This window comes from Callorhinchus milii, unplaced genomic scaffold (genome assembly GCF_018977255.1).
Source record: "Callorhinchus milii isolate IMCB2004 unplaced genomic scaffold, IMCB_Cmil_1.0 Scaffold14, whole genome shotgun sequence".
Classification (NCBI taxonomy): Eukaryota; Metazoa; Chordata; class Chondrichthyes; order Chimaeriformes; family Callorhinchidae; genus Callorhinchus; species Callorhinchus milii.
Genome location: NW_024704755.1, coordinates 10,677,099 through 10,691,591, shown reverse-complemented (window position 1 = coordinate 10,691,591; position 14,493 = coordinate 10,677,099). Strand labels below are relative to the sequence as shown.

General features: G+C 38.8%; 1 protein-coding gene across 6 annotated transcripts in view; it reads left to right on the top strand.

Annotated features, from left to right (window-relative positions):
* The window catches only part of LOC103176098 (ankyrin repeat domain-containing protein SOWAHC-like), a 173,229-nt gene that overhangs the window by 139,977 nt on the left and 18,759 nt on the right, over positions 1 to 14,493 (top strand). For 5 of the 6 annotated variants that reach the window (XM_007889483.2, XM_007889481.2, XM_007889480.2 and 2 more), the window contains one exon: positions 1,987 to 2,059. In XM_007889483.2, coding sequence (XP_007887674.1) covers positions 1,987 to 2,059 — 73 coding nt within the window. Of the gene's footprint in view, positions 1 to 1,986; positions 2,060 to 9,321; positions 10,774 to 14,493 lie in introns of those variants that run through there. The other variant, XM_007889484.2, reaches the window with a different exon arrangement.

Sequence of the window (14,493 nt, the reverse complement as noted above, 5' to 3'; positions counted from 1 at the left end):
TAATAGGTCTGTTTAACAAACATTGATCGTGTTTTAGAGAGAGCTTACTCTTTAAATGCCACCTTTTCCTTTGTTTAAAATCTTTGACCTTTCTTTGCTTCATTAAATTTACACATAGCAAAAAAAGATAGAAAAGGTTGAAGAGTCTGTGGCCTTTATATATTACACAATGTACATGACTCTGACTGTCACCACAATCCAAATTTCTCTTATTGGGATAATGAGACAACTCTCAAACTTCATATAGAGGAAATACTCAAAGTAACTTTTAAGTGGAAGATGTACTTTTTGGGGGGGCGAATAAAAGTTCACAAGTAATACAAAATCTCCAAAGTTATTTCGGCATTTCAATAGGAAAATATCAGATCATCCAGAAATATCGCTTTTCCGAGGGTAATAATTCCTTCAAAATAAATAAATAAAAATAATTTGGTTACTCAATCCATGACTGTTTGTGGGACACTGCTGTGTGCAACTGGCTGCTGCGTTTCGCCCACAAAATATGCAGTCAATTTACTTTACAGTATATTCTGTGAAGCGCTTTGAAGCATCTTGAAGGCATGATAAAGCGCTATATCAAATGCAAGGATTATTATTATGCTTGCTTCATCTCAACAGTTCATACACTATTTGCATACATGGATTTGTTCTATCTTCTGATGGAGGACGAGGAGTCCTGTAGCTCAGTGGTTAGAGCACTCGCCTTGCAAACGAGACCCCTGCGTTCAATTCCAGGCAGGGTGAAACCTTGGGCAAGTTTCCTTACTCCACACGCCTAATAATAATCCCTCCAAAACAAAACAATAATAAATTTGTCATTTTCAATCCGCAATTGTTTGTGGGACACTGCTGTGCACAATTGGCTGCCGTGTTTCGCCCGCGAATATAGGTCAATTCACTTTGCAGCATATTCTATGAAGTGCTTTGAGATGTCTAGAAGATGTGAAAAGCGCGATATCAAATGCAAGGATTATTATTATTATAAATATGAAATAATCTCAATTCAGAAGAGCTACAGACGCAATGAATTTATGAGGTCTTTCTTGCAACACAATTATATCGAGTAATGTGTGTCCACACACAGGAACCACAGACTTGGGATACTTGCCAAGATAGTGCAATATTCAAAATATACATATTTTGTGTTATTTTTCCAGTGGGAGAAATAGCACAGTGTTAGAATTTGTGCTATTGTTAAATTTTATATATTACTATTCTCATAAATGATACATATATATATATATATTACTATTCTCAATATATTACTAGGGCACTGTGAACTGTAGCTGGATTCAACTATTTATAAATGTACATATTATATATGCAATGTGTGTGTATATATATATACACACACACACAGAATCGTTATCAGATCATATGGAGGAAGTCTATTGGCCAGGCTATCTATGGAGACTACTTTGTATTTGTACCAATTCGGTACAGGCTTCAGCATTGTCCACACATGCCCAGTTGGGTTAAATCATCACACAGCAACATACTGATGCTATGCTGTGTGTTCCCCACTGAAGCCCATGTGAGCCAGCACATGCAAAGATCCCAGGACCTTGAACTGGCACAGCTGCTGAATAAACCTGGTGGCAGAAAGGGAGCTTGGCTCCCAATTGTAAACAGCTCCACTTTTAACTTGCTCTTCCTGCCTCCAGAAGCATAAACTGTACACACTTCAGATATGATGCATTCTCTTTGGCAAGCAATCCCGACTAACCCAAGAAACACAGGCAAGTGGCTGGGGAAAAAAAATCAGTTAAAGCAGATGTTTACCCTTGGTAAAAATTAACATTTTATTTTAAGAAATACCTCAAACATCAACAAATCTAATTGTACCGCAGCTTAAATGATAACACATGTAAGACTTCTAATTCAATGCCTTTGTCTGACCATGTTACAATTCCACCTCTCTAGTCGACTAATTGTGCAATTTGCATTTGCTGCTTTACAATTTGTTGTCTTCTGTTCAAATCCTAGGGCTATACAGCATTGCATATAGCAGCTCTTCATGGCCACCGACACATCATTGTGCTGCTGATCAACACATACAGTAAGTGACTGGCAACTCTTTTAATACCCTTGTTTCTTTATGAAACACTTTCCTCCCAGACCAGTGAGGTCTGCCATTTCCATAATCTCAATTTAACACATATTTGAAGTGCTAAACAGGGACTGTCTAGGCTTGAAAGTAGTAAAGTACAACAAAATTACATTGACAGAAAAACAAAACATCTCTGCTGCCCTTATTAGTGGAGATACTTAAAATGAAAGTGAGCGAAACCAAGGATTTGACGGGGAAGCAGGGGATAAATTGAAAACCAGTTAAAACTAGCTGAGAAACATCAACATGGCAAGCTAACAAAGACAGAGACCCCGAGGGGAAAGCAGGGGACAGAAAGAGCAGGCAGTCTGAGTATCATCAGATAATTGCTCACAGTACAGCTAAATATTTGTGATAGAATGTTTTTCTAATTTGTCTCACAAATCTTCCTTGGTGCACTTCAGATTGGCTGAGATAGGCTAATACAGCAGCAGTTGTTGACTCTTCATTAAGATGTTGATTTGCCTAGTCTCCTGAAGCATAACGGCTTTTTTCAAGGCTCTAGCCTCCCCTGTAAGCAGGACTAATTTTCCCTTAATTAGCCAGACCTTGCTATTGTTATTTACAGCTCTGCCATGCATCAGTGCAAAGTTTCTCTGCCAAGTTTTCAGCGCATTCAAACCTCAGTGGGAGCAGGCAAAAGGGGGGGGGGGAAATAAAAGGTCACGTAGACGAAATGCTAGTAGGGCAGTTGCATGAATGAAATGTCCACTATAAAAACATAGGTTCAAGGTCAAACAGGAGTTGGGAGTCCGATGGATGGTGAGATAAAAAGGGAAAAGGGAAAAAATAACAATCATTGTCTTGTCAGAAAATAAAATTGTGAATTACAGTATTTAGTGTGAACACCCATCGGCTTCCACCAATTTTGTAGGGTATGTTTGCCTTTGGGCGGAGATTGCAAGTCTTCCCTTTATGCATCCTCCCATTGAGACTGCAGCAGCCCCTGAGGGAGGGGAAACAACCCAGATCATTTTTGCTGTTAGTATTTCATTTACGTCACACGCACTGTACAGAAATCTGAAACTTATGGTAATACCACACAGTTTATAAAGAAAATGCAAGTGAACTTTAACCCGTAAAGTACAATCAGCATCAACCAGTTTTTCAGAGCTTTGAGACTCAGCTAATGCTGGCACAATTTCAGGAAACAAATTTGCACATCTATTTTTTTTACAATGCGGGCGTCAAAGTGATCTTTATCCGCCTTTTACATCCAGCATATTTCCCCAGAGATCATCACAAAGCCTGTTCACAAATTGTATTACTGCTGTTAGTTACAATAACGATTGTGGAGTCCATTATTATAAAAATATAAGACACATGTTGTGGTACTTTTTAAAAAGAGGAATTCGGGGAAAGACTAAACTAGAACTGTCCCAATCAAAGACAAGTTGACAAAGAATTGTGGCACCACAGCATATGTTTTTGTAAGGTTTCTATTACTGTGTCACTGGTATACAGACTTTCTCTGGCACACTCATGTCAGGTACCCGTTTGAAGTCCACAGACCTTTTATATCCAGTAACCCAAGTAGAGCAAGAGCACAAGTTCAGAGCCACCTTAAGGTACATGAGTGAGAGCACCTTTATATAGTAAGTAAAATCAAATATGCATACAAGGGATGTTTTAATCCAGTGGGATTTCTATATTAATAGCATATAGGCTAAAGAATGCATGTTAATAAACAGATGGGTACATAACATTCTTTCCATGGATTGAGTAATCCTACAGTTTGATATTTATTATTATTCAGTATATAGGCTGAGCAAAATAAGGCTTATGAAAATTATCCCATCCGGCGTGGAGGGCGCTATATAAATCCAAGCTGTTGTTGTTGTTCAGCTAGGGTTCCCCATACCCATTAAGGCTTTGGTATGTAAAGTTGAGGAGATATCTGCATTGGATTACTCATTGCTTCACTCTTTCTATCACACAATAGGGATCCCACTTTGAGTGCTTAGGTACAATGGTATTTCTGGTGGCTGCAGGAAATCCCATTCTGAATGATAAAATATGGTGGTAATGCCAAATTTACTGGCTGTATTAATATGAATTAACCTGAATCGTGAAATAGGAAACCGTAAATTAAAGTGTAATACATGGTTGGCACTGAGTTATGTGTCAGTAATTCAAACGTGCAGTTCAGATAATATCAGCATTTATGAGATTGAATTACTGTTTTAAACCTAAACCCACTGGTAACTATTTTTCAACTTATATACAACTTGCACTTTTGATCATTGCCAGTGACTTGCACATGTATGATGCAGAAGCAGGATTGCACTAAACCATAAAGTCCCCAACATTACATTGCCTGTTGGTTCTCACTGTCCATGTCGCCAGAGTGCTATCTGCAAGCATGGCACCAGCTCCCAGGAAGAGTCAAATTCTTCAGCAAAATTGGGAGAAAAAAAATTGGGGAAGAACAAACTAATTTTCCTTCCATTATGCACTGAATGTGATGAGCAATGTACAAGCAGTGTGTGGCAACAGAAAAATAATAAAGAAGTCTACTGATAATGGTATCTGTCTGGTGGCGATGCCATGCAGAGAGGGCAAGTGCTTCCCACAGATGGAATGGGAAATTCAGAGGGCAGGTCAGCTCATCAAACTCTACATACTGTATCTCCTAGCAGATTGGCAGAGCCTAAGGATATGTTGCCAGAAACCTATTGAATACCATACGTCTCTTTAGCACCTTCAGCCCTGCAGAATGTCTGGCTGCATTTCTGAGTATCCTGTGCCTCCACAGAGCCAAGCATCCCCTTTCTTTTCTCTATATAAATTAAAATAATGACAAACGTCAGAATTTGGTAATTAATAGGAATACTGTAAATAGTGTATTCAACTCATACCCTTCCAAAATAGCTAGCTGGGTTAGGTGGTCAAGCGTATTCTTCACGTCATTCAGTTTTCTCTATTACGTATCTGTATGCGTGACATAGGGTTTTATATCACACTCAAAAAACTACTTGGTAACAGCAGAGTACCTGCTACTTAATACCATTTGTGCTATTTGCTTACATCAAAATGATTGTTCATTTTAATGCTTTTGTCCCTACATCATTCTAATGGAAACACCAGTTTTTTTATGATAAATAGTACCAAATTAACAATCATCCTTGAACTTGGCAGTGCTTCTTTCAAATAACACTGAAGGGTGGAAATAGAAAATCAACACAAAAAAATCCTGGGCAACAGGTTTTTTTCCAGCACACCCACATAGCTGAATTTAGCACAGCTTTTAAACACCCAAATGAAGGCTATAATTACAGTATTTACATTATATGAATCAAGTGATCCCTGATGGCAGGTTACAAAGTTGGAACTTAATTGCAAGCTTCAAATGATCATATAAATCACTTCAGTTTCCTTTTCACAGTTTTATGACATCATCTGAACCTTTCAATTAGGTTGTGGCCAACTGCACAATCCCAGGTGTCATACGATACTGTAGGCGGTACCGTAAAAGAATGGGTGTTTACATTGTTGATGCGTATTTAAATTTAAAAATGCCATTCACTTACATGGTCTGGAGCCAAAAATCCCAATCCCTGTATGTTTGGCACACAAGGAGAGACATTTGTCTTTTCGTCCACAGTCTGTTTGCAAACATTGTTTATTAAGATTAACAAGTTAAAATGTACTGTGGTTTGAGTGGGGAGGGGGTGGTGTGGGAGAAAGAGGATGAATGGTTTAAGGTTGTACTTGTGTTGTGACCACATTGAAGAGGATGTCGTGACAGGTGGTGATGTGCTGAGGAGACTTGCTGTACACACTGGCACTTGGCACAGTAAAGCCAGCCATCACCAGGGTGACAACATGTTCAGCTATTTGTAAACCAGGCAGGGCTTTTAAAAACTTTTTTTCAACTTGTGGAAAGGGAGAGGGAGGGAGAGAAAAAAAGAAGGTTGATCTGAGGAAGCCAGGAGTGGAACTTCAGCATCAATGAACACTAGAGAACATTCTTCAACTGACAAAATAAATCAGCTCAACACAGATGATGGCTCTCAGGATTTAACACCTCCTGACAAAGAGAAGCATTCTGGTCTCCTTGAAGGAAACACAGATAAAAATTTTGTTCTTCAACTCTAATGAGGCAAGCTCAGATATGAGTCAATAGAGCAATTCATTAACAAATCTAGTGAAATCCCTTGGGCACCAGGCAAGATGGCAGTGAAAGCGGATGTGTTGTGAAAAACCTCCTCCGGAATAGATGCCCATATGCTAAGGGTCAGAGAGCCGGACTGCTTTGCTCTGTTTACTATTCACTGAACACATATGGCAGTTAAGGTCACTGTTATCAGACACTTTCTCTGTACACAAAACAAAATTTCCATATGGGCCATGAAAATGGATATGCTGTGCTCCGAAGTAGCTTCCCACGGCTTTCTTATTGTGCAGCAGTGGTTAGAAGTGAAGGGGTGTGCAGGGTTAGTGTGCCAGTCAATTGCACTCATTGCTTTGTGCGTCAGGCCAATTTAGGGCAAATCTGCGTCACTTTTTTCCCCCTCTTTCAAATCCAAATGCTCATGTCAGTCTATTAGAACGTGATGGAAGTACTGATCACTGCCTCTTCATTTAAAGCCTTTTGAAAATACGATGACCCGCTGAAGAGGATTTTAAGAAGAGGGCCCTTCACCAGACTCTTTCAAATACACATAAATAAAGCCCTTTACGGGCTAGAAATGGCCTCTCAGATTTAGCACTACAGAGCGCTGAAAGCCACAACACGATTGTCATGGATATTACACGAGGCTAACAACAACGGGCCATGCAGACAAGTGTCGATACTGAACAAAACTAGGCTAGACGTTTTGAAAAGCTGAGATGCGGAAACTTGACAGCCAAATAAATAGCCTGTTTAACCCTTTAAAAGTAAATGAAGAGAAGAGAAAATTGCATCGTGATAGATTTTGTGCCTTTGAAAAATTCATGGCACATGAAATACATCAGCTCACTAAAGGGGTAGGAATGTGGAACTTTGCAACAGGGTGTAGGACAGAGCAAGCTTGAGGAGTATAACAGCCATTTTAAAACATTACCTAAAACAATGAAAAATATTTTAAGTAAAAGCCTAATTTTTTNGTTATTAAAAATGTTTTTTTACCTTTTTTTAAAAAAAATAGCTAAGCACTGTTAAAATGAACAAAACATACTTTACATTAACAGGCTTTCAATCTTAGTATTTTCTCTCTTTGTGCTCCCAGCATCTTGTGGGTTGTAAGAACTGTAATTGAAAGATGTAGAGGCACAGTAAGAATCAAAAGGATTAGTAATGGTACAATAATTGTGATTAAAAGTTCGAACAGTATTTCCACACTGCGGGCTATGGTTTTGGAAATAAATACATAGAGTTCATTTACTTCATTTTAACACACCCACACAAGCAGACACACATCTGATATTTTTCCAAAGAGAAATATAAGGTGTTCTTTACATTTTAGATATTTAATATCAATAAATTCAAATAAAAGTCCTAAACTTCAGTACAGTTATACATAAGCTTTTTTTTAATTGCCCATTGAACTGCAAGTAACAGCCATTATACTAGAGCTATTTGGAACGTTATTTTCAGTCAGGTATTCATGAGATTTCAAATTTCTTAGGTTAAAAACAAGAGTAAATGTTGATCATCCGAGAAAACAAATCACTGCATATTTAGGGTGGAAACTTATGTCTATTTCATTTGGTTGCACACTTGACTTAACTGCACCGTCAGGACATATTTTGCCAGCCACAAGATTGTTAGAATTCTAAATACCAACATTTTGAACCTCTGCCCATGTTTTAACCATGTAGAGCTCCATTTAATTCATTTAATTGATTCTAATTGTCTTTCAGGGAAGAGAGCATGTTTTTTGCCAACTCGACTGGCAATGAGAAGCTGCCTTCTTCAGCACTCACTGTCACACAGACACACTCATGAAAATGCATGCTATTCCTCTAGGATATTTCAGTAATTGTGCTATTTCCCTAACTGTTTGTGTCAGACGCTCATTACTGGGATGCTGACACTTTTGACAGTGCGGGCACATTAAGTTGTCCTCAAGTACGTTTTGTTAAATATTGTGTGATGACAGCAAATTTTGTGCAATTATCAGCCCTGCAAATGATGTAAACAAGTCTGTATTACTGCATAATTTTTAAACTAAAATCAGTCTTATTCACCTAACAACCAGTTACGAGGTTTAGGTTTCCAGTGATAATGTCACCAAAGTGGTTGTGAATTGATCCCAGCATCTCTGCACCTCTAATGCGCTGCATGACAATGCCCTGGGTGAAAGGAGCAATATAAAACAAGTTGTTGATGTGCGGCTTTGGGCGAGGGAAGGAGAGAGAAGAAATTCCTTCAAAGTAAGCAATAATATAGCCTAGGCATCAGAATGCCACTCCTGGTGAAGAATGCAACATCGCCTTCCCGTAAAAACCCTTACGTTTGCTGTGCAGGCAATTCAAGGGTGTGCATGTGTTCTCTTTGTCTCTCATGATAGGGTGGGTAATAGGGGAAGATAGCTGATTATATGAATCAGTATTTTCCAAAACCGTCCACAAGGTGTAAAGGCCCCACAGCAATACCGACGAGAGGATCATGCAGGTTTTATGTGAACCAGTTATGGCTCTTTTGCTTTTAGCAATGCCTCCAGGTTCACCTTCAGGGAAGGTTCTACAAACTAAAAATTGACTGCTATGGCTGACTTCTATGTTAGATGACCAGCTGTGGGTTGCTATCAGGCCAATCTCACTGGTTAGCATTACAGTCAGCTCTGGACCTGCCCAGAGGCTGGAGAAGCTCAGAGAAAAAAGGTACGAGTCATAGCTAAGAAACAACAGCATTCAACTCACTGTCTTAAGAAATGGTTCTATTTAAACCAGTTCTAAAATAATTGGTAAACTAATGGAGTGTCAGCTCATCCCATCCCAGGTCAGCAGTTGCAGCACTAATTATTATTAGTAAATAATAAACACTTAAAAAAACTGTCAATCCACTCTAGAGTTTGTTCTGTGAAGCACTTTGAGACATCTAGAAGCTGTGATAAAGTGCTATGACAAATGCATGGATTATTAGTATTATTATTAAAATTCACTATTGTAAACTGACAATGGCCACTTAAGATAAAAGTGTGCTTGGATCTGATCACTAGTTGTAGACCAACTAAAGACCACTTCTGTTAAAGTGGATCTTTTTTCCCCTTTTTCTATCATAGGTTTCAGGCCCCACAACATAACTGTGAACAGAGGGAACTGTGAGTCAATCAGAGTTTTTCACTAGCCTTCTTCTCTACAAACAATGATCCAAGATCCACAGAAAAAAGGCTAGATAGTCCAGAACACCACCGATTTCTCCTCTTCCCAGAAGATGCCTCCCATCACCCAAACCCTGGCTACGGTCCCATACTGGAAATAGGAGAGATTACAAGCTTGGCAGTATCGTGGATTTACCACTACTGACAGGCGGATAATCAGATTATTGCTGGCAGTAACATCGCTTGCGGGTTACCACCAGTGAGACAAATGTACCACAGGTATCAGCCATGTACACGGTTTGGAACCCATCATATTTTATCTCACAGTGCACTATTATATAAGTGGATTTCCACCATTTTTATACATATAAGATGTATGCTGCAGACCTAAAGTGAATTTATTTTGAATAATGCTATAGTTTTCTCATTTACAACGATAGTATAGTTTAGGGCCAGTGACAGAGCTTTGAATAGGATATGTACACTGTCTAGACTCCAGAAGATAGATGAGCAATTAACAGATTAGCATTTGCAGTGGTGAGAAAGGGGATATGGAGTGGAAAACGAAACATTGAACAGAAAATTACCCTTATCATAGAGATGCAGTTGCCTCCGTACACTAAGGATGGTTGAGCAGTACATGCAAAATTGCTCACATTAACTGCTTATAGCCTGGATATGGAACAACCCCAAACATGAGAATTAACACTTGGAGGGCTTGATTTGCATTTCATTTCACAATCCAAATATTTAGTCCTCACCTCAAACAAATGCACCTATTCTGTCACAGTTAAATCACCCTCAATCCTGCTGCTCACTTACTAACAAAAACACAAGACTCCCTTACAAGGCCTGTCATCTGCTTTTATAATCAATCTTAACTTGGCATCAATTGACTTCCTGGCTTCCACCCCCAACTATCAAAGGATCCATAGTCTTACTATACTGTATGGTATCCTTCCTTATATTAGCTGGGGGTGTATTCTTTTAAAAAGGGAAAAAAAGCTACAAATGCAGGAAATCCGAAAGTAGAAAATGTATAGCTTTTCAGTGAACATCTGAAAACGAAGGATTAGCTAACTTAGATAAGATCCACCATTAAAATGTTTCTGATCAAAAACATTAACCTCGATTCTTCTTCAGTTGCTTTGTTTTTTTGTAGTGCCCTATAAAGGAAAGGGCAAAGCCCTTGAACTTGAGGTCAGGCACCACAAAGGGAACTATTGATTATTATTATTATACTTTAAAATGGTGCAACCCACCACCCCACTGTACAATATTCTATGGTGGAGTAAATTCTGTGATATAAACCTGTTGCTCTATATTCAGTGGGATCTAAAACATTGCCATTTCTAATAGAAAATTCCTTAACTCTGCAAGCTCATCACCCCAGTCCTTACCAAGATCCAAACTCAGGCTTACTGCATTTAATAATAATAATGTTAATAATCCTTGCATTTGATATAGCGCCTTACCATGTCTTCGAAATGTCTCAAAGCGCTTCACAGAATATAATGCAAAGTAAATTGACTGTAGATTTTGTGGGCGAAACATTTCCCCCTTAAGATTTTACACCACTAACCTCAGCAATTCACTGCTGCCACGAATTGTGTAAAGTCACAGGAATGAAAGCCGGGAGCTGCAGAAATCTCAGTGGTTCTGTTCGCCCAATACTGTATAAAAGGGTAGCAACATTCCCTAAAAGCAACATCTGTTACAAATCTACAGGTACAAATCTTCATAGTATTCATAGTTTCGCCCACAAAATACAGTCTTTACAATATATAATGTGAAGTGTTGTGAGACATCCCAACGAAAGGATAAGGTGCTATATCAGATGCAAGGATTATTATAATAGTACTAGTGACATCTAGTGGCGTGGGAGTATTTCATTTCTGGTTTAAATTAAAGCAAGCTTGGACATCCTTAGCTATCAAGTTGATTCTGCCACTTCCAGACAATGCTACCATCAGTCTTGGACTTCCACTCACCACTTTCTCTCCAGATGTTTCCGGTGCTCAGCAGTTATTTTATGTGTGACTTGATTCTTTAATTCTGACATGCATACTGTGATTCATTGGACTCAATTTTTGAAGTTGTAACAAGAGAATCTATTTTTGTAATGCTTCAAATTGTCCTTTGTTCAATTGTATTAAAATCAAATAACTTCAGTGCAAATTTTTCACTCGTCAGTCAGTTTGAAGTACTGCAGTTCTGCTCATCTGCTCAAATGCTTATCATGTCATAAACTGGTCCACAAAGCAAGCGTACATACAGACGCGTGTGTAACAATTTTTATTAATGAACATCTATTACGGGAGGCTCACTGAAAATGCGTTTGTTATGAACCCTGCCACTGGGCCTTTGCCAATAAGTCTGGTGATGTATGCGAATACAGCATGAATGAAGAACTATTGTGTCTGCACCTTCACTTAATCATGTTTCAGGTTACATATTCATTTAACACCATGAATACATCCCTGACATATATTCAATTTGTTATTTTCTTAAACAGTTCTCTTCACAATGTCAGCATCTAAAACCAGAGACTTAAATGACTGTTCTGCACGTTAAATTTGCATGGTATGGATTGCACATTCATTGCCACATTATACTATGGAATATTAGAAAGGTTTATGTTCTCTTTCTACAAAATATCTGAGCTCCAACATTACACTGCTTGATATCATACAGTAGAAGCAGGTTATTTTGGGATGAACCGTAGCAATTTTAATGCTGGAATCTTGAGATGATAATAGAACCCTGTTATAAGGTGGTAGTCAGGATCCATAAAATCCAGCAATCTTTACAATGATTTACATGACTGATGTGACTGATCAGGATAATAAGGTTGCCGCCAACATCACTAGCATGCGTGCAAGGGTACAGGAAGTGATATTGGTTACACAGAAGTCATTCCTCCGTTAGTGCACAGGAGGTAGGTCAGCCAATGGGCTCAAGCCAAATGGCACAACCTCACCTTAGAATCTGGGTTATTAGCAAACGGGTTCTATTATTTATTAAAATCTTAAATACTTCTCTACCCCATCTTGGGGATGTCTATTTTCAAGGTTGAAGTGCTCCAACTTGTCTACTGGGAATCATCTTCATTGATCTCTGCACTGCCTCTAGAGTCTGGGCAGTTACCTTATGTTGCGCAAACCAGAACTGTACATAGTACTCGAGGTGCAGCCTGACCAAAGCATTGTACAACTTGACTTCTGGGGATCTGAAATCAACCTATTTGGCAATATAACCCAAGATCTTGTTTGCCTTATTTATTGCTGCCTGCTAGCCACTGAAAAAACAATTGTTCAACTAATAGCTTTTCTTATACTTTTTAATATCACAATACCTTCCTCTTATTAAGCAGAACTATCTTGAACTACCTTCAGGATAAATGTTTCTGAGGTATTAAAGTTAATGCTTTGAAAGTCATGTATCTAAGATTCTAATCTATGGAAGAACAGGTGATACTGTATGAAGTCAGTCTCAACAAATGAGAACTGTTGCAAGTGTTCACTGATGAAAACAAGCAGCACACAAGAACAGTTTGAACATCATACAAAACTGATCAATCAAAGCCAAAGATGGCTGATGGCCTGACACGTGCCTGTCAATTGATCAATCAATCAATCGACAAAGAAATGTCCACTAAAGAGCAACACTTCACTGAAATCAGTTTTGCAGGAGGTGAGAGCTGTATTTTCTGCAAACTTTTTCCAAGATTTTCATTCAGCCATTTCAAATACTGTTACTGTGGTTTCTTTTCCCAGACTGATTCAAGCTACATGCCAATAGTTTCCACTAACTGCTCAACCACCATTAAAATAAATCACCAAACTGATTCCAACAATCAACAAAAAGCAGCCAGTGTAATAAATAGTTAGTAGGTTTACTCAGTAGCTGCACTTACTTACTGTGGAGAACAATATTTAACCTTTGAATCAAATCTTACAGTATTTTAGTATTTTACAGTCTAAAATTTGCCACTTTCTCCCATCAGTTTTCCCTGGGGCTTTCTTTCAAGGGGGGTGAGTGTTGTGAGATATTTCTTGCAGAATAAACTGCATATTCCTTCTGTTTGCATTAAGCATTCTGAAAAAATTGACCCATGTACCTAATGACACATTTATTGACGTAGTGGGAGTAGAATTCAAATATAACTATTCAAATATAACTTTGTACCATCATTATATTGCACAGTGCATTCAAATGCCCTGAAACTGAAAAAATATTCTGCACTGCCTCATGTATCTATTGGGTGACAGTGCACAAAAGTATCGGCATATCTCATTAAAATGCTTGGAAATGCATGGGGTGAACAGAGCAACCACATACCCTTAACTTATAAAAGATTGGATAAATATGTCCTCAGACAGTACGAGATGAAGCGGAGCACTTTCCTCATCAACACATCCCATAGCTAGATATATCTTTGGTATGGAGTATATACATATGCTTTGAAGTTCTGTGGGCTCAAAGTGCTCAAAGCAAATAGAACACAAGCACAGAAGGAAGATTAGCCTCTGTTCCACCATCGGTGGCCGCGCTTTCAGCCACTGCACCCTGAAACTCTGGAACACTCTTCCTCCATCCCTCCGCCTTGCCCCTTCCTTCCCCATTTTCAGGTCGCACCTGAAGACCTTCCTATTCGACCGTGCCTTCGGTCACCACCCCCTCCCCCCCGGCTTAAAGTCATGCTCCACCACTGTCAAGCACTCTGGGACGCTACCCTATGTGAGGGGCACTATATAAATGCAAGTTGGTTTTGTTGTTCAATTCTGGTCACCCAAGGAACAAGCAACCTTGTGGAGGCAAAGCACTTCTCCAGAGCTAGGGAGTGAAGGCCATGGCCAGGGAGAGAGTCAAAAGACTTCTTGGATAGTTAATCACTCTTACCATTGAGGAATCTAATAAAGGAGGAAAAACTAAAATGTGGGAATACCATATGCAATAAATAAATAAATAAATAAAGCTATGAATACTTAGTAGTTGTGAATTGTTCTATGGATTATTCTATGGAGGTTTATTTTGCCGTTGGTCATTTATAATGGTCATTTATAATGACCAAGGGCTTTGAGACACTGCCTTCATGAAGGATGCTCTATAAATGCAAGTTGGTGTTGGGAT